The sequence below is a fragment of the Mustela erminea genome, chromosome 11 (assembly GCF_009829155.1).
Source record: "Mustela erminea isolate mMusErm1 chromosome 11, mMusErm1.Pri, whole genome shotgun sequence".
Lineage (NCBI taxonomy): Eukaryota > Metazoa > Chordata > Mammalia > Carnivora > Mustelidae > Mustela > Mustela erminea.
The window spans coordinates 42,740,757-42,763,887 of NC_045624.1; the positions used below are offsets into that span (position 1 = coordinate 42,740,757).

Genomic DNA, 23,131 nt, shown 5'->3' on the forward strand with positions numbered 1-23,131 from the left:
ATGTGCCTCTCATAGACTGGGCCATCTTTGGAAAATAGGTCTGCAATCTAATCACTCCCCTTTCCTTCTCTGCTAAAGGTCAACAATGAGAATTGTCTCAATGCTCCTTTGGCTCAGAGGCAATGTTAGCTTGAATGAAACAGTATCTCTGATTCTCATGGAAGACAGTTTACTCTACTCACTTCAAGGCACATGGACCCTTAGAGAGGACATAGTCACCTTTCTTAAATAGAACTGCAAAGTAAACATGTACTTTGTCCCTTAAATTGTCTCATACTCTAGAAGTTACAAAGGGACTAACTGCATCCTCACTGAGGAATCCCCGTATCACAAATCATTTCATCTTCCACTGGAAAAATAACTTGACTTGAGTCAAAGATTAAACTGTTCTCCTCACTGGTGAGTCCAGACACTACTGATTAGCCCTCTGTGGTGAACCTGATTACTAAGCATAAATATGATTGAGTTTGACAGGTCCTCAGGTGCTTTTAGTTTCCTTCCAGTGTCATCTTGAGGGAAGAAGAACAAAACCCAAATTGAACCTGTCTTCTCAGGCCTCTCTTAAGAAGAAGTCCAAAGCAGGACAAGAAGGCGTGTATTATTCCAGTGGCACGCTCACAATCTGGTGCCAGCCTCTGCAGACGTATGGGAATGTATTCAGAATTCACACAACTTGACGGCCCTGACAGCCCAATTATGCACAACATGCCTCAACTTGTAATTCATCTGTGAGAAGAGAGTCACACAAGACAGGCAGTTAGGAACAAAAATGACTCTAACCAACACACTCACAAAGAGATAAGAACCCAAAGACACAAAGGCATACTGCGTTATTTGCCCCTCTCCTCTCTATAGAAGACACATACCTCCTTTCTTCATTCAAAATACGTGCTCCTAGCCAATCATCTCTCCACATAGGAGGAGATGTGTAGATAAGATAAATCCAGAAGACAGATCATTGAGCAAAAGAAAACAAATCAAGCTACATGGATGTAGTAAGGGACATCTCTGAGGATCCCACAGCCCCGAGGCCATACACATATCCGCTCTCTCTGTTCTCCTTTCCAATATGAAATGTGTTTCCAAGCCTGCCCAACTCCAATTTTTCAGGTTGGGAGACCATTGATGGTAACAAGGGTCCTTTCTCCTACCCTGGCAATGGGCCAAGGGAGGGAAGACAAGTTTGCGACAAGAAGCCAGGAAACTAAGCATATGCAAGAGAGAGCAGAGTGTATCTGAGCTCATTGTTGGGCCTCTCCAAACACCACTGCACACTTATACTTCAACCCCAGGGGCAGACTATTTGGTTGGGTCGAACCATACTTCTCATTCTAGACCAGTTCTAGAAATTTCAAGAAAAAAAGGGAAAGTGGTCCTGAGCACTCAGAACATGTAATCCACATGTTCCAGAAGAAAAAAGAAAAGGAGAGGTTGTATAAGAACACAAAAGGCAGGAGGGTAGGGAGGGAAGGAAGGAGGGAAGGAGAAAAGGAGGGAGGAAGGGAAGGAAGGAAAAAGAAAGAAAAAAGGAGAAAAGAAAATTGCTTGGCAAGCCCCAGGATTAAAATGGCCCAGAATTACCATCACTCACCGAGAGCCAGAATTCAGTTTAGTGCAACTCACTGTGCCTTTGTTGAGAACTCTGAGTCCCTCTGTCATATGTTGGGGTGTGGTAGGTGTTTGAGAGGGACATAAACCTGAATGACAAATGACCTCTTCCCTCAAGAACTTGTAGAGGAATCGTGGTAATACATCCAAGACCAAACAGAATTAGTGCATAAAATGGAACAACCACGGCATGAGAAGCATAGGGGAGGAGGAATCAATTTTAGCTCAAGAGAATGCTTTTAGGAAGGAAAGGTCCTTAAACTGGGCTAGAACAGGGAGAAGCAGGGAAGGACAGTCCCAGCAAATGACAGCAGACAAAAACAAAGGCATATTCATGGGAAAGTACCAAGTACACTCAGGGGTTGCCAGATTGGCTGGAATAGAATGTAGGTAAAAGTGAGCAAATCTCAAAACATAAGGTATTGCCAGATGGCATGGAGCCTTGACAACCACACTCTGGAACATGAACTTGATGGAATAAATTGATAGAGTCACTAAGCACTTCTGAGCACCACAGATGGCAGACACTAGGACTCACTGCTGGCCCCAGCACCACAAGCTTCTGGATGAGTTTAGAGCCCCCTATATAAGCCTGCCCTCTGGGAGACAGGGACAGCTTTATTGTTACAATCAGCCCTCATGATTCTTTCTCTTGAAGCTCCCAAGAGGCCTCCCGTTCCAGCAGTCCTACAGACCTCTAAACAGATCACCTTTCTGTGACACCTGCATTCTAATCAGACCCGCTTTTTCATTTCTTCCTTTCCTTTGAGGAGAAGTTATTTTTAAAAAATCAAAGTGCTTCCAAAAAATTTTTCCAAGCACAATTCAACAGGCATCCCTCTCCCCAGAGCCTGCAGTAAGAACGGGAGAAATGGTGGAGTTCCAAGTTAATGTGATGGTGGGTCGTCGCTCAGAGCTTCCATTCAGAAGAAAACAATCTTACATTTGGCTTAACTAGAAAGGAACTCAGGCAGAGGATCAAGAGGCACTGACCAGAAGAAAGACAGCTCACGTCTCCTTTCCTCGGTAGATAACTGAGCTTCAAAATATATGGTGACGAGAAATGGTGAAGGGAGGGAGCAAAAAATGCCACGTGCACTTAGAGCCCAATTCTGGATTTTCAGTTGTTGGACACTAACTGAATATAAATAAGGGCACAGTTCATTCTCTCAACACCCATGTTTACTCTGTCATATTTCAAGTCCCTATTCCCAGAGGTGCCGCTCATGTCACAGCAAAAAAACCCAAGGCCCTTCCCACAGCCTGCAAAGCCCTATGCTTCTGTACCTCTTCTCCCTCTCTCCCTCACTCCTTCTGCCTTGGATACAGTGACTTCCTCATCTCTCCAAGCCCCGTGCACTCTGCCTGGAAGGCCTTTTTCCTACATTGGGGCAGGGCCCACTCCCTCTCTGCCTTCAGGTCTCAGCGCCGATGGTACCTTATCCAACAGCCTTTCCCTCACCGAATTAACATGAAACACCCCCCAGACCTTGGCATCGTTATCCATGTCCTTCCCTGCTCCCTGTTCCTTTGTAGCACGTGAAATCACCTCATATATTATATATGTATTTGCTTCTTGTTGCCAGTCTCATCACCCCTCCAGGCATGGGAATAAACACTCTGTCTGGTCATAGCTACATTCCCTGAGCCTAAAAAAGTCCATTGTAGAGGTGTTCCTCACGACACACTGGCAGGAATTGTGGTGCAAGAGGCACACAAGTATGCTAGAGAGGGAACGGAAGAAATAGCCATCTCCATTCCTCAGGTAAAAGAGCACCTTGAATTACGTTGGCACATCTATGTGATGAGCCTCTGATTGGTTTAAACCAGTGGTTCTCCAAGTGTGGTCCTCTGACCAGCGGCATCAGCACCACCTAGGAACTCATTAGAAACTCTCAGATCCCACTGCAGACCCGCTGAATCAGAAACTCTGAGGGTGGGGTCAGGAATCTGTGTTTGGGCGGGTCCTCCAGAGGAGTCTCCAAAGTTTTGAGAACCACTTGTCTAAGTGAACCAACTCATGTGATCTTCCCAACTATGGCGATTGTTTTAGAGATGGGTACAAGACTCAGTCAGAAGCAAGGAGGTGCATGAGACCTGCTGGGGTTTGGGGGAGAAGAGACTCACCCCTGTCTACATAATTTGTCTGAAGTTCGAAGCAAGAAGAATTTGGGGTGGAGGGGACTATATTCCAACACGGAGGGACTGTGGCAGGAACTGGAGAAAGCACAAATTCTGGTAACCTATTTTATTTATTATTTTTTAAGATTTTTATTTATTTATTTGACAGGCAGAGATCACAAGTAGGCAGAGAGTCAGGCAGAGAGAGAGAGGTGGAAGCAGGCTCCCTGCTGATCAGAGAGCCCGATGTGGGGCTGGATCCTAGGACCCTGGGATCATGACCTGAGCTGAAAGCAGAGGCCTTAAACCACTGAGCCACCCAGGTGCCCCTGGCAAACTCTTTTATTCTGGATCAAGTCATGAATGAATGTGGAAAATACCCTTTGCAGTTTCATGAGTCAATTAATCCTCGTTTTTACAGATTAAACACATTACTATTGAGACTAGCTTAAGTGGGGTTTTCTTTAGATGCCACTGGAAAAAGAAAAAAAGACTGAATCCATATAAGGTGAGGAAACTTAATCAGTTAAACTTAATCAAAGACAGCTAAAACTTAGACATAGAGGATGCCATCGAAGTACAAAGAAAAGTTATCCTGCCGCTTGAATACATGGGCTCTTGCCCTCTCCAGAGCTGTGGTCCACCATGGCCCAAGGGATGCCCAGGGCCTGAAACTCTTGTGGGAAGGATCTCTTACCCAAAGTGGTGAGCAACGCAAAAACCAAGGGAAAGAAAAGAAAAATGGAGCAAAATGGGCGTTTAGCTGGCCGAGCAAGGTAGGGAATAAGTAACTATTATGAAGAACTGAAGGACAGAGCCTGGGAATCAGAGAGCAGGCGGGAATGGGCCCCGTGGAGAGTGGGGGGTGTGGCCGGCCAGCCAGGCCAAATGCATGAGCGAGGCTGACGCCTGGGCTGCATTTCGCTGTCATCTTGTGGCTCAGTGTCTGGGAAGACACTTCTAAGAGGGCATGAAGCAAACACAAATGACCTTACAACTCACAAACAGAAGTTATTTCACTGATTAGTGTAAAACTGCTGTTTCAGCATCACCAATCACTTCGAAAATTTCTGTTAAGAGACTTTCCATCTGATGTAAATAATGAAGAACAAGGCCAGTAACTAACAAGTGACCAATCCATGAATGGGTGAAATGCCTTTGCAGAGTGTGACAGCACACGGTCCGCCCCTCAGTCAAATTCCAACTGTCCCACAAAACAGAGACTTGGACTTCTCCTTTTCTCTGCATAGGAAAAGGAATTATTCTATTAAAGTATAGGTACTTATAGTCTTCAATGTACTATCAGGCCTTTCAGGGAAGCACTGAGACTAAAATGTTTAACAACACGGTACAGAGAAGGTCAAAGTGGAAATGGAGAAAACCAAACCAGCACCGATCACACTTCAGTGTGCACACAAATCATGTGGGAACCCTATGGAAATGGCACATTCTGTTTCCAGAGGGTGAAAGTAGGGACTGTGATGCTGTACTTCGAAAGCTCCCAGTGCTGCCAGCCCAAACACGGGTCTGGAGCCGGAGCCGGCATAACGGCCCACACATGTATGCTGACAGCATGGCCATGGCCCGTGTGCACATCTGTACGTGTGCCCACACGTGCAGCGAGGGTGCCTGCATCATTCCAGATGGGTGCTGCAAAGGAACAGGGTCCGGACTCCAAGCATATCTCAGCAAGTGACGTAAACCCCTGACCAGGGTAGAACAGGTTTAGTCAGATGAACTTTCTTGAGGGTGAAGAGAAAACCCATCTTAAAGCTCCATGAGAGGGATTTATCTTCAGGAGGAATATGATTCAACCCATGACATGACTGAATCACTGACAGGTGAGATTCTGCGTCATGGACTTTATTACACAGAGAGAAGAACCCAGGAAGTACACAGAGCTCCTTAGGATGGACACGGAGGTAGTTCCAAAGGTTGGCTACATCAGCGTTTCAGTGGGGCATACATGTGGCATGATAATCCCTGGTTGGGCCCCTCTCTTCCTGCCTCTTAGCTTGGTTCACTGCTACCCATCCCTTTGCTCTCAGCTCAAGTAGCTTTTGCTGGGGAGAGAGAGGGAGTCACTGTATGATGCAGGTGCCTCCCTCTTCTCCTGCGTGTGCACGTGTGTGCACGTGCACGCGCACACACACACCCCTACTGGGTCTGACCCTCCTGTGAAATGATCCGCTTATACACCAAAGCATTCCTCTGTACCACATACATATCATAGCCTATTTATTTGTGAGAATATTAAGTTACTATCTTTCTCATTCAGGACACTATAAGCCCCATGCAGACAGGAGCCATGTCTATTTCACTCACTGCTGTAATCCCAACACACAGCACCAGGCCTAACATTTAGCAGGGCTCAAAAAACACTGGTTAAAGAGCTGAAGGGAGAGAAGGAGGGAGGAAAGAGGCAGGATTTCTTAACCCAGTGTCCACTGATGCCCACACAGATGATTCCCTGTCATATACACAAGTGTGCATACATTTTTCTTGAAAAAGGATTAGCTTTCCTCAGATTCTCAACAAGGACTGTGGCCTCCCAGAAGTTCAGAATCACTGAGTTACCAGTATCACATCAATCGGAACATCTTAAGCAAGATGTGAAATAAAAATCAGTTTCTTTCTTTAGAAATTGCTTCTAAACAGTCTCAGAAGAAAAAAGATGAAAAAGTTAGAAACGCTTTATAGGTGTAAAGCACTAGAATCAAGCATTGCCATTCCATGATGAACTCAGTCTTTCGCAGTGAGACTGGGCATTGGTGTGTCTTCACGCTAGCATTAATACTGTGGACCAGAAAAAAATTGGAGTAGAAAAATTGCCACCATTCTGAAATTCATATATTTCTATTTAAAAGACCAATAGGATGAAATTGGTTTATTTAAAATTCAGCCAAAATAAACTGTAACACATTGCTTCCAAAGCCTGAGCAGATAATTTTGCTTAAAATAAAATATTTTAAAAGAAAAAACACCCTTTGAAATGAAAATAAATTGTAGTGTATGCAACATTTTCAAAACCCAAGTTTGTTAGCTCAGTTGAGAAAATGAAGAAAAGGGACACGTGGGTGGCTCACTCATTAAGAATCTGCCTTCGGCTCAGGTCATGATCCCAAGGTCCTGGGATGGAGCCCCACATCCGGCTCCCCGCTCAGCAGGATGCCTGCTACTCCCTCTCCCACTCCCCCTGCTTGTAGTCCCTCTCTCACTATGTCTCTCTCTGTCAAATAAATAAATAAAATCTTAGAAAGAAAAAAAGAAAAGAAAATGAAGAAAATTTAGGGTCGAGAACAGGTGGCAAGGAGGAACTATTATCAGATTATGATGGTAACGGTCAAAAGCATAAACTCTGGGTCATAACAGATTTAATTTCAAGTCCTGACTGCCACTTTTTTGCCTGGTGACCTGGGGTGGTATGTTTGACTCTTCTACACCCCCGTTTCTCATCCACACAGATGGAACACTACATGCAGGCAAAACCCCCTCAGAGGCTGCCTGGCCCATAGTGAGCACTCCAACACGTAAGCTCTTACTCCTCCAGTTAGGGTAGCATTGTCCATTATTATCAATGTCTTAATGTATTATCAGACCCCCCAGAGTTTCTGGCCCGTAATGCATGTCAATCAATGTCAGCTAACACAGTTGCTGGTACTCTTACCGCCAAAGCCCACGGACTCATTATCTATAAAATAGAGCCCTCTGTTTTCAGTCAGCTTCTGGATCTGAAGCTTTTTATCTCCTCAAGTAAATACCAACTTCAGATTTCTGCAACCCTTATTTGCTATTCAGGCCAATACATCCTAACGGTGGCCACAAAACTATGGGTCAGTATCTGTTTAATATCTTTCCTTCCCGGCTTTGATCACAAAGACAAAACGAAGACTCCAATTTCCTGGTTTCCTCTTCATATGGAAAAGCTTTTGGGGGCTCTGAAAGGTCTTCTGGCCTGTATTCTTTGAGCAGCTCAAATGCATCCTACCTTTAAGCTCACACATGGGCCGTTAGCTTGCGATGCGATGAACAAACCAGCTTGTCTTCTCTCTTTTAAAACTCCAAACACTAGGTAAGACAGTAAAGATCATAGGGAACAGCTCTTTCATGTTAAAAGAATTATTAATTCCAGTATCGCCACCAGATTTCCCCATTTCCTTGCAAAGCATTTATTCTCTACTCTCTGTGCTGGTTGACCAGTCTCTTTAAAAGCCTAATGCCAGTAGAGAGGAAACAGATTTTTACAGATACATCCTGTCGGCTGTTTTGGGCACACAGTCCTGGCCCCTGTCTCCAAGGCCTGTCTGAGGACATGGGGGAAGAGAGGATTTGGGCAGCCCTGCCTCTACACAGGAACCCTGGGCTCTGATCCTGACCAGCAACAAAGCTGCTTTGTATTCGGCCCTCCCGCCCACCTCACTGGCCCGGCCTTGGGTCCTCTAATAGTGCCCAGGGTGGTTCCTTACACCAGGCTCTCAGCAGAAAACATCTCAGTGATCAGAACTCTGACTCTGGATTCTAATTCTGACTCACAAATAACCCAGCAGAGCAAATCCAGGACTTACACTTGGCTTGGCCTTATGAACAAGGAGGCAGTAAGACCAGACCCCTTTCACTCACCAAAAAAGACATAAAAAGATTTGCTTTGGTGCAAAGCAGTAAGACCAGACCCCTTTCACTCACCAAAAAAGACATAAAAAGATTTGCTTTGGTACTTTGAACTACACATCAAGAAAATGCCACTGAGCTCCCATTACCACTTTGGTCTAAGTGGGCATATATTTAGCTCCTACTCCCCTAACCATGGACCCGCTCTGCATTCTCAACTCTAACGCTTGGAGATAGACTGTAGAAGACAAACACACACGCACACACACACACACACACACACACACACACTCTATAATTAAAAAAAAAAAAAGTTTGTTGAGTAGACAAAATCTCAGAGAACTGAGTCCCTTAAGGACCCCTAAACCCATGGAAGCAATTCTTCTTGTAATTCCTCCACCTGTGCAGAGGTTCCCCAGGTGTTGTCCCCAACCCCCAGCATCACCTGGCAACTTGTTACAAATGCACATGAGGCCTCGCCCTGGACCCATGAAATGATTCTGAAACCTGCTAAAGTTTGAGAGCAATGACCCAATATATAAGAGGTGTATAAAAACTAATAAAGAAATGAATGATGAGTAAGTCAAAGCTTCAGCTTTACTGAACCACTGCTCAGAATAACCTGTTCCAGTTAATGGCTAAAAGACACTATGGTGTGTCCCTTCCATTGTCTGATGGGTGCTGGGGCATGAACTGTAATGACTTGACTGAGGCCTTTGCCTCCTGACTCACGGGCCATACCCCTCATCATTTATGATGCCGCACCATGGAATAGCCTTCTCCTAGCTGCTGTGCCAGGCTCTTGCTGGCCTCCACAGCTTCGAACATGCAAGCTCCTTTGGCTAGTACCCCTCACTCCTCTTTTAGTGCAGTGAAACTCTACATATGTTTTTGATTTCAGTTTAGGAAGTCACCTCCTCCAGGAAGTCACCCCCTGGCAGATTCCAACAGCACCCTGTACATCTTCTTTCAAAAATGTATCCCTCCCTGTCTATAGTCCTGTTTGCTTGGCTTGCTCACTCACTAGCCTACTGTGAGCCAGAGGACTCATTTATCTTGTTCACCATCCTATCTCCAGCACCTTGAACAGCGCCCAGTGAATTATTTAATCAATCAACAGTGACTATAAAATCATCTATGTTTTTTTACAATAGACAATATGTATCTATTTTAATTTATTATTTATTGATTTCATTGATTCCCAGACATGAATAATTGAATATAAACCTAGAAAAGAGGACTGTGGATATATAAAAAAATAATTCATTATTTTCTTCTTTAACTAAACTGCCCCTCAGTCTTTTTGTTTTTCCCACCACATACACACTTCTGAATTTATTTACATACACACTGCCCCCTCCAAAAGCCTGTGTGTGAAAGCCTACTACTCCTTTTATTTGCCAGGCCAGAAGAAAAATAAGATTGAATATTAGATTTCCATGTAAATAGAGAACAGTATGTAGGAGGATCCATGAATGCGAAAGTTTATCTCATACTGTGTATTTGCACATTTTTCATTGATTTTAGTCTTTGCCAGCTTGATGGAAACAGCCAAAGATTCCTGGAGGGCCATCAGACCCAGTACAGCCCTGGGCTCTGGACTGAAGCCCTGTTGCTACTCCCAGAACATACGAGGGCCACCATGACACCTTTGAGAAGCCCATGATGCAGCCAGGACACCAGCTAATTTCAGAAGATTCTGCACTTGTCCCTATGGCTTCATTGAGCCACACAGATGTACTTATGGCACATCAAAGTTCCAACCCATCTATACGTGGCCTGATGGAAGCGCGAGGACACCTGTCTCCAGGTTCTCTTGATCCAGAGTTCAGGCCCCCTGTGTATCCTATATATCCTGATTTTCCAAGGACAACCTGAAACAGCAGGGCTCAGGCCTGCCCTCAGGAAGGGCACAATATCTTGCTGGTGATGCAGCCAGCAGAAGTTGACTCCTTGGTCATTCCATCTGGGCTTTACAGCGGAAAACTCACCCAGCCTCATGAGCAATCTGTTGCTCTATTTCATAATGAAAAACATTGCAAGTTCAGAGGTCCTAGAGCCCTTGCCCATGACCACTGTCACTTATTTCCCAACTTGTTCCAGAAAGGATTTAAATCCACTTATAAAACTCCAGGCAGAATGAAATAAAATGAAATGGTAAATGAGAAATACCAGAAAGATAAAAATGAAGCCAGAATTGTGATTAATTGAAAAAATAAAATCCTCGCCCTGAAGTTCTGTACACTTGGTTGAAATGAATCACAAACTTTCTCTGAGCTGTCTGGTAACCACTGGCAGAAGGGGGTAAAATAAATACAGTCTGTGTCTTGAGGTGCTTTTCTCATAGGAATAAGTCTTGGGTCTTTTTTCAAAACCTTTAAATACCTAGTTGGCAAACAGTATTAACAAACATTATTTCCTACATCAAAACAAAAAAGAAAGAAGTGAAGGAAATAGATCAAGGAGAAGCTATAAGAAGACATGAGTTACTAAGATCTAAATTTCAAACAGAGCTTAGGAGTCCCACCCCCCACCCTAGGTCTCCTTGGAACGATGCTCCTAAGTGCAACTAATACCCCAGTAATAACCTTGAATCACCAAATGAAGGTTAAATTATGCTCAGATACTCTTAAAGAAGGCAAAGAATCTTGGTAGGAAGAAAGTCAGAATTTGGCATACACTTCTCTTACACCCTGTATTGTTCTAAGAAGAACAAAACAAGACACATGAACATGAACTCATTCCATTCTCAGTCTGTACCCTCACTGGGGATAAGTCCAATTTCTTTCGAGGTTCACATGTAAGTACTCATCTAAGAGAATCCATTGTCGCTTTTTTACTTCCCTTCTGGGTCAGTACTGTCAGGTGAAATAATTTGTAAAGAGCACACTGTGTGTGCTTTAATGAATTCCCAATCAGCTTTTGGTTTTGTGTGCTTTGTTTTGTTTTAAGAAAAAACACCCATTTCCATGCAAGATATGAAGAAGTTCTTCCAGATGGGTCTAGAAATGACCATGGAAAATAAAACTGAAACATTTTTTCAGGTTCTGGAACCAGGTTAAATAGATTATACTGAAGGTAAGCTACACACAAGACATGCTTCTAGTTCATTAATGAAAAAATATTAATAATAAAACAGCCACTGACTGAGCATTTGCCATATCCCAGGCCTGGAGTACATATCCATGTGGAGTGCCTCTTGCAAGCTTCCTAGCAAACCCTCACAGCAATCTGGAAGGTGCTCCCGCCACCCTCTTCCACACAGGACAGCAGGGCCTCTCCAGGTGAGCCAACCTGCTCAACAGCACACAAGTTAGAAGTAGAGGAGTTCGGAAATTGACGCAGCTTCCAAAGTCTGCCTGACAACTATGCCACACCCATTTTGTACCACTCTATCCATCACTTATTGAAAAATCTTTTGGGGATGCCTGGGTGGCTCAGTTGGTTAAGCACCTGCCTTCAGCTCAAGTCATGATCACGGGGTCTTGGGATCCAGGCCCCCCCTGCTTCTCCCTCTTCCTCTGCCTGCCACTGCCCCTGCTTGTACACACTCTCTCTCTCTCTCTGACAAATAAATATAAAAATCTTCTTCTAAAAATATGTCTTTGTTTATTCATTTTTTTCCCTATTTAGGCAACCAACATGTATTTTTTGAAGACATGTTTTAAGAAAACATTTATACTCCATGTTCCTTCTTAGGTGTTGGGTATACAATAATGACAAAAACATAGGAGCTTCAAGGAACTTATGGTTTAGTAGTGATAAGGTTTTTTAAAAAGACACTTACAATACATCTGTTAAATATACAATGATAAGGGAAGTACAGAGTACTTTAGGACCACAGAGGAGGGTTAGGGAGCCCAGAATTGAGGAGTCATGTCAAATTATATAAAATAGGAAAGTCTGAAACGGTTAAAATAAAAAAAAAAAGTGCTCATATTGTACTTTCTGTCGGTATTTAAGAAACAGCATCCAAAGATGAGTCAAAATTGATTTCTATGTATAGTAGTTGTGTATTGCTGTGCAACAAGTTTACTGGCTTACACAACAAATTAAGTGGCTTAAAACAACACACCTTTACTATCTCAGTTCCTCTAGATCAGGAGTCCAGATAAAAACTCTGCTCAGCATCTCACAAGGACGTGATCAAGGTGCTGGCTAGGGCCGCTGCCTCATCTGGGCCTCAAATGGGCAAGGATGAGCTTCCAAGCTCATGTGGTTGTTGGCAGCAAAACCAACACTTTTTTCTTCCCCTGACAAGTGTGTGTGGTTTTTTTAATTACTTAATTTATTTTTAATTAAAGTATAGTTAACATACAATATTATATTAGTTTCAGGCTACTGCATAGTAACGACATTTATAGACACTGCTAAGTGTTCACCCTGATGGGTCTAGTTACCATCTGTCACCATACAAAGCTATGACAATATTACGGATTATATTACTTACGCTGTACTTTTCGTTCCCATGATTTATTTATCCCACTTTGGGATATTTACCTAAAGAAAACAAAAACACTAATCCAAAAAGATATATGAAGCACTATTTACAAGAGCCCAAGATACAGAAGCAACCTAAGTATCCATCGATAGATGAATAGATAAGGAAGATACACCATCTATCTGTCCATCTGTCTATCTATCTATCTATATAGATATGCAATGGAATATCAATCAGCCATAAAAAAGAGAGAGATCTTACCACTTGTGACAACATGGTTGGACCTAGAAGGCATTATGCAAAGCCAAACAAGTCAGAGAAACACAAATATCATACAGTTTCGCTTATATGTGGAATCTAAAAATCAAAACCAACCAACCAACAAAATGAAACAGAGACAGACTTACAGATACAGAAAACAAACTGGCGGTTGCAGAAGGGGAGAATCTTGGGGGAAAGGTGGGATAGCGGAAGGGGATTAAGAGTTACAAACTCTCATCACTTTCTACAAGTGTGAGTCATGGCAGCCTCCTTCCTGTTCTTCACAATGGCCACAGTCTTCCCGGCATCGGGGCGTGTGCCCTTCCCCCTGCTCTGCCTGGGCTCCTCACCAGTCCTTCCCACTTGCCATGGACTCTACTCAAAGGAGAGCTCCTCGTGCAGCTTCTTCCTGTGACCTAATTCAACGTTGGCCTCCCCCAACCCGCCCTATCTCCTCCATTCCTCCTCTCACGGTTGGCGGTGACCTTGATTCTTATTTATAGTTGTCTGCCCACACTAGTCTCTGGGTCCTCTGAGGGAAAAGCTTTGGTCTCTCTTGTTCTGTCCTGAATCGCCAACCTGTAACCGTATCTGACGCACAGCAGGTACTCTGCTGAAAGTTGTAAAAGGAAGAAATTAAATAACTGATGAAATCTTCTTCCAAACATCATAGCAGAGCAGGATATTTGAAAAAGCTGAATGGACAGCAAGAGACTCTGAGAGCAGACACAGACCGGGTGTCCGGTCAGGCTGGCTGCTCGGGCTCCATGGGCAGACCCCCAGGAGTCCCCTCATCTCTCAGTGCCCCACTTAGCTCAACAGGGAAATAAAGAAAACACTACCCACACCAGCCTTGCTCTCATGGATGGAGGAAGCCTTACACTCATAAACAATGAAACTATGAGGCACCTGGGTGGCTCAGTGGGTTAAAGCCTCTGCTTTTGGCTGAGGTCATGATCCCAGGGCGCTGGGATTGAGACCCACATCGGGCTCTCTGCTCAGCAGGGAGCCTGCTTCCTCCTCTCTCTCTGCCTGCTTCTGTGCCTACTTGTGATCTCTGTCAAATGAATAAATAAAATCTTTAAAAAAAAAACAAAAACAAAAACAAAACAAAACAAAAAAAACAATGAAACTATAAGGAAGCTCCAGCAGAATGCCTCCTGCTTACTGAGAAGTAATCAAGACATCCCCTAAGCAGCCAAGAGAGGTGCTACAAAATAATTAGTGTTTTACCTGTGACAATGACACTCATTCAAATGTGTTCAAAAGCCTCATTTAATTGCATCCCAGAATGTAATCTTCTGAGGAGAAACACTGCAGGATTCCAGGAAGTTTATGCTGAAAATAACCTCAAAGCTAAAATTAAAATCAAACTGAAATTAGATTTAACCTTGAGTCAGACAGGTTGTGCAGTGAAGAATTCACCTTGCCCAAAGTCTGGCTCTGGACTTTGGATCCCAGGGCAGTGATCTCTAGGCCCCTGGAAGGTCTTGCTTGGCGGGAGTGTTGCTTTTTGCCTGGGGGCTTTGGATACAATGTCACTCTAACAATGTGATTTATGATGGAGGCTTTGGGCGGCATCACAAAAGTCCCAGCTTCCACAGGAACTGGATACTAGAGGCACCAGCCTGAGCTCTGGGAGGAGCTGGAGAGCAGAAGTCAGCCATGCGGGTAGCAGGTGGTAGGCCCAGTAAAATCCTTGGACTCCAAAGGTTCAGGCATTAATGCCAGTGCATGACTCCATAGGAAATGACAGCAGAGGCTCGTGCTTGGATGAGAGTCTCCTAGACTCTGCCCTATGTCTCTTCTGATCTTAATCTATAACCTTTCCCTGTAACAAACTATAACTGTGATTATAACAGCATTTGGTGAGTTCTGTTAGTCCTTCTAGCAAATTATTGACCCTGAAGGTGATTTGGAGGAATACCTCCAAACTGGTGGGGGTCTAAGGCGAGGACTGTCTATTATGGACTGTGCTTCCTCCGCCTTCATAGTTGGCCAGCTGTACAGTTGGCCCAAAGTCTCCTCAGCGAGCAACCTACCTGCTAAGATAGGTACTGTTTTTCTTTACTTCTTCTTCAAAGGATACTGTTTCGCTTTTCGATATGAAAATTTAAACATGAGATGACTTTAGACTTGGATACACTGATGTCCCAAGCAGCAACTCTGGACCTTTCTAAGTGTGCTCACATTTTTTTGTTTTGTTTTGTTTTGTTTTTGTTTTTCCCCCCGTTGGTCCCAAGAAAATTAAACTAACTAGGAAGGGTCTTTCTGAACTGAAATCAAGGCACTCTGAAGGCCATTGAAAATCTTTATTTTGGGGTTTATTGGTGAGCAAACAGGAAAGAATCTACCCGTGGCTGACCTGGTAAAGAACAGATGTAAGGTGGAGGGAAAACCCCAACAAGGCTTAGGTTCCAACCTGTCAGAAGGCTCAGGTCCAGCAATAAGGCAGAAGGAGCGTGACTCCTCAGGGAGAAGACTGAGGGGTGCCAGGGCACAGGGTCAGCTGGCCACAGCCAGATCACCCCATTGGAGGTCAGTTGTTGTGCTTTCATAAGAGAAGGCTAATTCAAAGTCCTAAGACCAACTGAGAGAGGTGAACACAGAAATGTCTATGGATCAAGACACTGCATTAAGAAGATGGCGAGGCTAAATCCTGGCTGAGAGATTAAAGAGGAGCTGGGAGGTCCAAGTGGCTTTCTTTTTTTTTAAAAAAAAGATTTTATTTTATTTTATTTATTAGAGAGAGACAGAGATAGAGAAAGAGGCACGAGTGGGGAGGAGAAGGGGAAGCAGGCTCCCCACTAAACAAAGAGCCCAATGTGGGGCTCGATCCCAGGAGCCTGGAATCATGATCTGAGCTGCAGGCAGACGCTAAACTGACTGAGCCACCTAGGCACCCCTCCAAGTGGCTTTCAATGAGTTATGAGTAGGCAGAGGTAGTGGTAAGCTCCAGAGCCAGTCACAGCAATGGGTTCACACAGTAAAAAGGGCTGACAGTTGTTGGAGCATGGAAGGTGGACCAGAAGCCCTGCCTGCCCTGACCCATCTATTCCCTGATAGCACAGAGAAGCAAGCACACTCTGACTATAAGTGCGTAACTGAGTGTGGAAATAAAGACCTAAAGTGGACTTGGAATTAAGGGAATTAGAAATCATAGATCAGAGAGGATAAATGGGAGAGAGGCTAGCAAGGGAGCTGAGAAACATTTCCTTCCAGGGGTGACTTCCCAGGGTGATGCTGGGTGAAACACAAAGGGGTAGAAAAGACATCTCTCATTCCCCAGTGAACCTAAAACTCAATGCTGGAGAGCTGATGGCAGTGCACCAGAGTGTATGTTAAATAATGATAAACACAACCAGCATATCTAAGAAACCAAAGAAAGAACACTTATAGTGGCCTGGGATGAGACTTCAGCAGTACTTTCAGCTTAAATCAGTGTAGAAAATGAGGGCATCCAGGAAGGGAATGGCATGGACCCAGAGGCAGGAATGTGCATTGTATATTTAGATACTGTGAAAGGAGCAGCCTAGGGCAGAAGTTAGAGAGAGAGAGAGAGAGCGCATTAACGAGTAGGGAAAACGGTTTAAACTTTAAGGGTGGACTTGTAAGGGGTGATGGCTGGTAGGTAGTATAACTGAGGTGTCTACTTCCACCTGCTGTCAGCATACCTTATTGACAGATTCAGAGGGACTAATCATCCAAAAAGCTTAATGTGCCAAAATAAAAATAAAAAAAAAAAAGGCCTATAATGTCACACTTTAAAATGAATATTTCATTTGATTTAGGGTCCTAGTTCTAATGGTGATTTGAGACAAGTTATTAAAAGAAGCAAACAGAAATGTTCCCAGCATGTTCTTCTCTGAAGCAAGGGAAGATTGGGCTGATTTTAATTATAGAATTGCAGTTAGTTTTATATGACTTTTTCACACACAAACAGTCACACGGAGCCTGAACTTCTTGCCTGATCTCTTCTCTTGTTTTATAATAAATGATTAGTTTCCTTCATAGGAAAACACAAAGTGGGTCATCCCCAAAGTCTGTGATCTTCTCTTGGAAGGAAGCCACTGTCAGTCCCCGGACGCCAGTATATCCAGCACCATGGTGCGATAGAAGTTCCAGCGTTCTCCTGTGCTACTCCCACCTCCTACCTCCCAGTACCTCTGCAGGAAGGACACATCTGCGAATCCTCTGGCAATCCTTCAATTCCTTACAGCTGTACAAACCACAGCATGGAAAAAAAAAAGAACATTTCCTAGACTGGGACTCCCCAGACACTTTCCCAAACTGAACAAGTGAACAGAATTTTTGCTCTGGTGAATTATACCCCATTAAGGAGAGCAGAGAGAGGAAAACGGTCCTGAGACGACTATGGTCTGTACGTGCCTGGGCTTTGCTGCAGTTCACAGCCATTTTTCCTGACTTCTCTGAAATGTGGGCCTGCCCTGACTTCAGAGCCCTGCTGTGCCGTCAGGTTACACTTTGTTGTAAATATTCTGTCTGGGCTTTGGGTCTGCATGAGGGAGAAAGCCCACTGCTGATGTTTCATACACGAGCGATGAGGTCTTCTCTTTCCCCAGTTTGACCCACACAGCCCAGCCCGCCTCCTGGCTTCTCCCTGCCCAGGGCTACCTGAAGCTTCTCATCAGTGTGGCCCAAGACAGCAAGTGGGGAGCAGATTTGATGCTGGTTGCCAAGGATTTTGAGGGAAACTTTGGGGCACATTGGGCGGAAGGAGTCTGCCTATTCCTTCTGGATGTCTCGGCTGGCATTGGAAACACGAATAGAGAGGGCAACATGAGGCCCGGAAAGTAAGGTGAACATGAGACATGAGAAGAGAGGTGTGAACATACGCGACATATTTCGCTTGGGGGAGCCTATGCATGAATCCAAATAGAATTCAAATGAATTCATATCAATTTTTCCACAGTACACTACCCCCCTAGCTACTAGGAATTTCTCTGTAACATACCAGTAAAGGAGAATGTAAAACATTATTAAAGGAAATTATCTAATTTAAAGACAATTAGCAACTCTAGGACTTAAGACACATTATTAACGCAGCCAGCTAAAATTTTTATGTGATTCATAATTAAATTATCTTGCACCTAAACATATTCAATTACTGAACTAAACCAAATTATGCTGATCACAAAGATTAAATTAGTATTTAATTAAATATTACATTTTTATGCCAAATGAGGCCATGATGGGTAGAACTGATTTGTGAAGAAAATCAGAAAAACCAAAAAAGTTTCCCAAAAGAGACACAAAAATCCTGCTTTTCTTATTCATCTGCAAAGTTTTTGAAGTTTTTAGACAATAGACAGTTTACTATTTCAAATGTTGGACTAGACAAAAGACCAACATAAGACAAGAGTTTTAAATCCTAGACATCTCAAAAGTAAACTCTTATTCAGAGAAATGAGAATTATGATTTTCACTTTATAAGAATAGCTATCTCATATTTATAATAGAATTTGCCCTGTGGAATTTATCAGATGAGTAACATTTCCTCAGAGAAATTATCTTCTTTGTTCTCTCCCTTCTCCATGTCACAAACACAGTGATGCTTGGAAGGCTGCCTTTGTAGACATGTGACCTTATTCTTTGTCCTTACAGGAAATACTCATATTTCTTTAGCGAGTGAAGGGAAAATGCAAGGAATCAAATTCATACACAATTTATGTGTATGACTTTTCACGATATCAAGGCAAATCCTTGATTCATAAATAAGGTCACAGCTACAGTCATGTCTATGTTTTCAGATTCATCTTAGAAATTCCACCAATAACATAAAATTTATGGGCAAAAATGTACATGGGTGAAATATCATATGATTTCTATTTTCTTCTTTATTCACTTTAATATTTGTCATACAATGAACACATAGATTACTCTTATAAGACAAAACACACGTTTTTAAAAGGATCAAAATGGAGTCTTGTCTTCTACTATCTCACTCAGTGTCACCAATGAGAAACAGCTCATTTTTAAATTGTTCCATGGATTTATCAGTGAGAATCTATCTAATCGATTCTTCATGATATGAGCAGGGGAAGTGATCGCCAATCAGAAAGACAAGTGGCTGAGCTGAAGACGAGATTCTCTGGGGAAAGGAAGGGTCACAGGACAAGAGCCACTGAGCCAGCACCGGTCGTCTCCCATGTACAACATGGCACTGTCCGTTGACCTCAGTCCCTGGGGGAGCTACCCCACTAGGCAGTTACTGTCATACCCATTCCACAGGTGAAGAATCTGAACCTCAGCTGCCACCAGGGCCACACAGCTGGAGAGTGGCAGAGCTGAGATTAGGTCCAACTTGCTATCACCCAACACATTCGTTGTCCATTGCTTCCTAAAGCCTCTCTAAGATTTGGTCCTCCCAGGAGATCCCCTGGGAACAAAATTACCTTCCTATGTTGACCTTGTTCATTTTCTTTTTCCTCCCACATGGATGCTTGAAAGAAAGGAAGAAACCCAAGATCTCCCTAACATTGGCCAGCTTCACTTGAAAAGGCACAAAAGACACACTCTTGGTTGGGGCATGAGATCATCAGCAGGCTGTGTGACAGGAAGGACTGTCCAGCTCCACTCTCCTGAGCTCCCCTGCCTCTTCTGGGAAGGGGTGACTGGCCACAGAAGGGTGCTCTGTCACCAGCCCACGCACAGCAAACGTGAGCTCACCTGCCACCACAACCAGTGCTCCAGTCCTCATCACAGAGATCCCAGAAGCATTCTCCTAAACACCCCAGACTCCGCACATCAAGCCCCTAATGCAAATAAGCAGCCCCACTGGGCTGCTGTGGCGGCAGCAGCAACTTCCAAGGGCGGAAGGCAAGCATCTGCGTGTCCACCTCACCATTCCGCCTCTCTCTGTTCGTGTCTATGTCATTTCTCACGACTTCTGCCAAGGTGCTCATCAGATTCCTGTTTGCAGTCCAGGGATCATGAGAGGAAATAAATCGCCACAGGGAAAAGAAACAGAAATTTGCAAAAAGGGACTAATCTCTGCAGGCCTGCTCTCCAGTTCCTGTTTTCAACATACTCCTTCAAAATGGGATAAAAATCAAAGGTGTAGACTGTTGGGGCCCTGGGAAAAGCACAGCCTTTCCCATCTATGTTAGACAGAGAAGGGTCCAATTCAAACCCGCAAATGGGGCAGAGGAGCTTCCAAACAAGTCTTTATACTTGTTCACCATTTAATTTAATTAATAGAAGAAACTACAGCAGCCATCAATTAATCACAGAGCACTTGCTATGTACAGGCACTGGGCTGAGCACATACACTGACATTCATAATCTCACTCAATTTGAATTACAACTCTCTAAGGTGGCTTCTTTTATTATCCCCACTTCACAGATAAGCAAACTGAGGTTTAGCGAGCTTAAATAATTGTTCAAGGTTGTAAAGCTGGGCTGGGTTTTTAGCCCCGGAAGACCACAAAGCTCTTAATTGCTATGCTCTACTGCTCTGCCTCAGACCTTCAAGTGATGTGTATTTAGATTCCAAATGAAGCCTGGTTTGTTTGTCCAGCTGTTTAACTCACTCCCAAGTCTTACATTAAGATCCTTCAATTTCAGTAGACAAGGGTGGGGTCAATCTGGGGGGTGGTACAGGAAGGAGGAAGAAGGGAACCCAGAGAATTCAAATTTATAACAGGAAAATGGCTTGAAAGAGCTAAACGTAGGAGCTGGAGCCAAATGGTTTGGCAGATGCAGCCATGTTCAGGGGCGCGTGATGACAGGGACAGTCCTTTTTCCACTCCACTTTGAGCTGCCTTTATAGAATTTTATCTTTTATGTCCAAAGATCAAATAAAAAAAGATCACATTTAACGAGGACTAGGGGAAATAAACTGGTGGCAATTAAAGAGTAAAAATAACTTCTCTGTGGCTTCAGACCACAGGAGCTTTCTCATTTTAAGAGGCACAGGCAAATCACTTCAACAAGGCCTTTTGGGCTGTGTCGTCTCATGTTTCCTCCCACACCCGTAGTGGTTAAAGTTATAGACAGTCATAGCTCTTGAACCCATGGAATTGTGTAATAAATGGAAGTACAGCCAGGCCAGACTCATCAACTCACAAATGCAACCTTGCAGCATGGAAGAAAAAATTATGGAATCCATTTTCTCAATGAGAGAGTTTCCTACTTCCATCTTTGAGCCTTTTTTCTACTCTCCTCTGACTTTGGATGCAAAGTCTGAGAGTTGGCCAAGACCCAAGGGATTCTCATTTCACTGCCTTGTTTTCTACCTGCAGATTGGTTTGGGGCTAGACCTGAACTCTTCCTCAGGCTTCAAATAACCAAGCTTACTCAAACGCCCAGAGGCAGCCAGAGTTATCTGTGATTCCCACCTCTGCTCTTCAGTCCTGTACCACTGCTGTACAGACAGAAGTTGGGAAGCACTCCTCAACCTTAGAGTCAAGCCAACACCTAGGAAAATCACTCGCTTCCCAGTGAGCCTGCAGACACAAAAAACCAGAATGACCTCTAGGAGATAACTCTGAAATACTCCCTGCAGTTTCTTAATTTGGTATATAATGCGGGACTGAGTCAAGATAAGATCTGTCTCCAACACAAGAAAGAAGAAGTGTTTACCATGTGCCCTGGGTGCCCTTGTTTTGTATGCCAAGAAATTTCATACACTCTGTTTCAAGGTTGAGTCAGTCCTTGGTCTCTAACCAAAACCCATCCCCCAAAGCACTGTACCTACCGGTAGAAAGTCGCATAGTCCACAGTTGAGTGGCAGGTCTGAAACTCCCAGGATTTGAGTTTCTGGCATTCTCGATGAGCTCGGAGCTTTACCTTCACTGTCCCTTGACACAGTTCAGGCACTGGTTTTCTCTGAGGTCTGTTGCAGAACTCATTGGACTCTACTCTCCAGGATTCAGCAAAGTCATCCACATCAAACTTGAAGTTTCCATCTCCACCAATTAAATCATCACGCTTATGTCCATTGTAGTTGCCACAAAGACCACAGAGCTTGCCCTTGAGATGGGGGGCAGCCATGACTTCAACAAAACTGTCTCCATCCCAGGATATTTCCAAACCTAGAGGAAAAGGAAAAGAAAAGAGGATCAACCACACATAAATCCACCAATAATTCCCAAGCACATGTATCCTTACATAGTACAAATGACTAGCCTCTAACAAGGAACAGTAAGGTTCTATCCAAATTCTTGGTTACTGTTTAATCTCACCATATTAAATGTTGTATTATAGTACATGAAACACTTTTGGAGGCTCAGAATTTTAAAACTGTACAAAGTTTGTCCTTAAATATGATACCTAACATACCCTTGTTTAACTTGTAGAGGACCACTCATTGACCATGCTCCTCTTAGGGTTATAGTTTTGCCCTTTTCTATAGTAATTGTGTTGGACCAACTTGTGCTTTCATGTACCCAATGATAAGTAAAATGTGGATATGGAAAGATAACAAAGATGGTAATTTTTTTTTAAGATTTTTATTTATTTATTGTGAGAGAGAGCATGAGCAAGGAGAAGGTCAGAGGGAGAAGCAGACTCCCCATGGAGCTGGGAACCCGATGCGGCACTCGATCCTGGGACTCCAGGATCATGACCTGAGCCAAAGGCAGTCGTCCAAACAACTGAGCCACCCAGGCGTCCCAAAGATGATAATTTTTTTTTTTTAAAGATTTTATTCATTTATTTGACAGAGAACACAAGTAGGCAGAGAGGCAGGCAGAGAGAGAGGAGGAAGCAGGCTCCCCGCTGAGCAGAGAGCCCGATGCGGGACTCGATCCCAGGACCCCGAGATCATGACCCGAGCCGAAGGCAGCGGCCCAACCCACTGAGCCACCCAGGCGCCCTTCAAAGATGATAATTTTTAATGTAATTTTTTCTTAATCCAAAACCCCACATGTAATTACACTAAATGTCAAATACTAAATTATCTGTTACAGTGAAATTATTAAAGTAATAAATATATAGCTTCTGAAAAGATCCTCTTCAAAGAAAAACACTGGTATAGAAATGTCTGAAATGAAAACATTTGCCTCCTCATCATTTTACAGACATCCCTGAGAGAAGGATAGTTGTTTAATCATCGTTTCCTAGGGTTGA

General features: G+C 43.7%; 1 protein-coding gene across 4 annotated transcripts in view; it reads right to left on the minus strand.

Annotated features, from left to right (window-relative positions):
- Window positions 1-23,131, minus strand: part of BMPER (BMP binding endothelial regulator) — a 243,239-nt gene that overhangs the window by 49,818 nt on the left and 170,290 nt on the right. For all 4 annotated transcript variants that reach the window (XM_032306002.1, XM_032305999.1, XM_032306000.1 and 1 more), the window contains one exon: window positions 21,759-22,095. In XM_032306002.1, coding sequence (XP_032161893.1) covers window positions 21,759-22,095 — 337 coding nt within the window. The remainder of the gene's footprint in view (window positions 1-21,758; window positions 22,096-23,131) is intronic.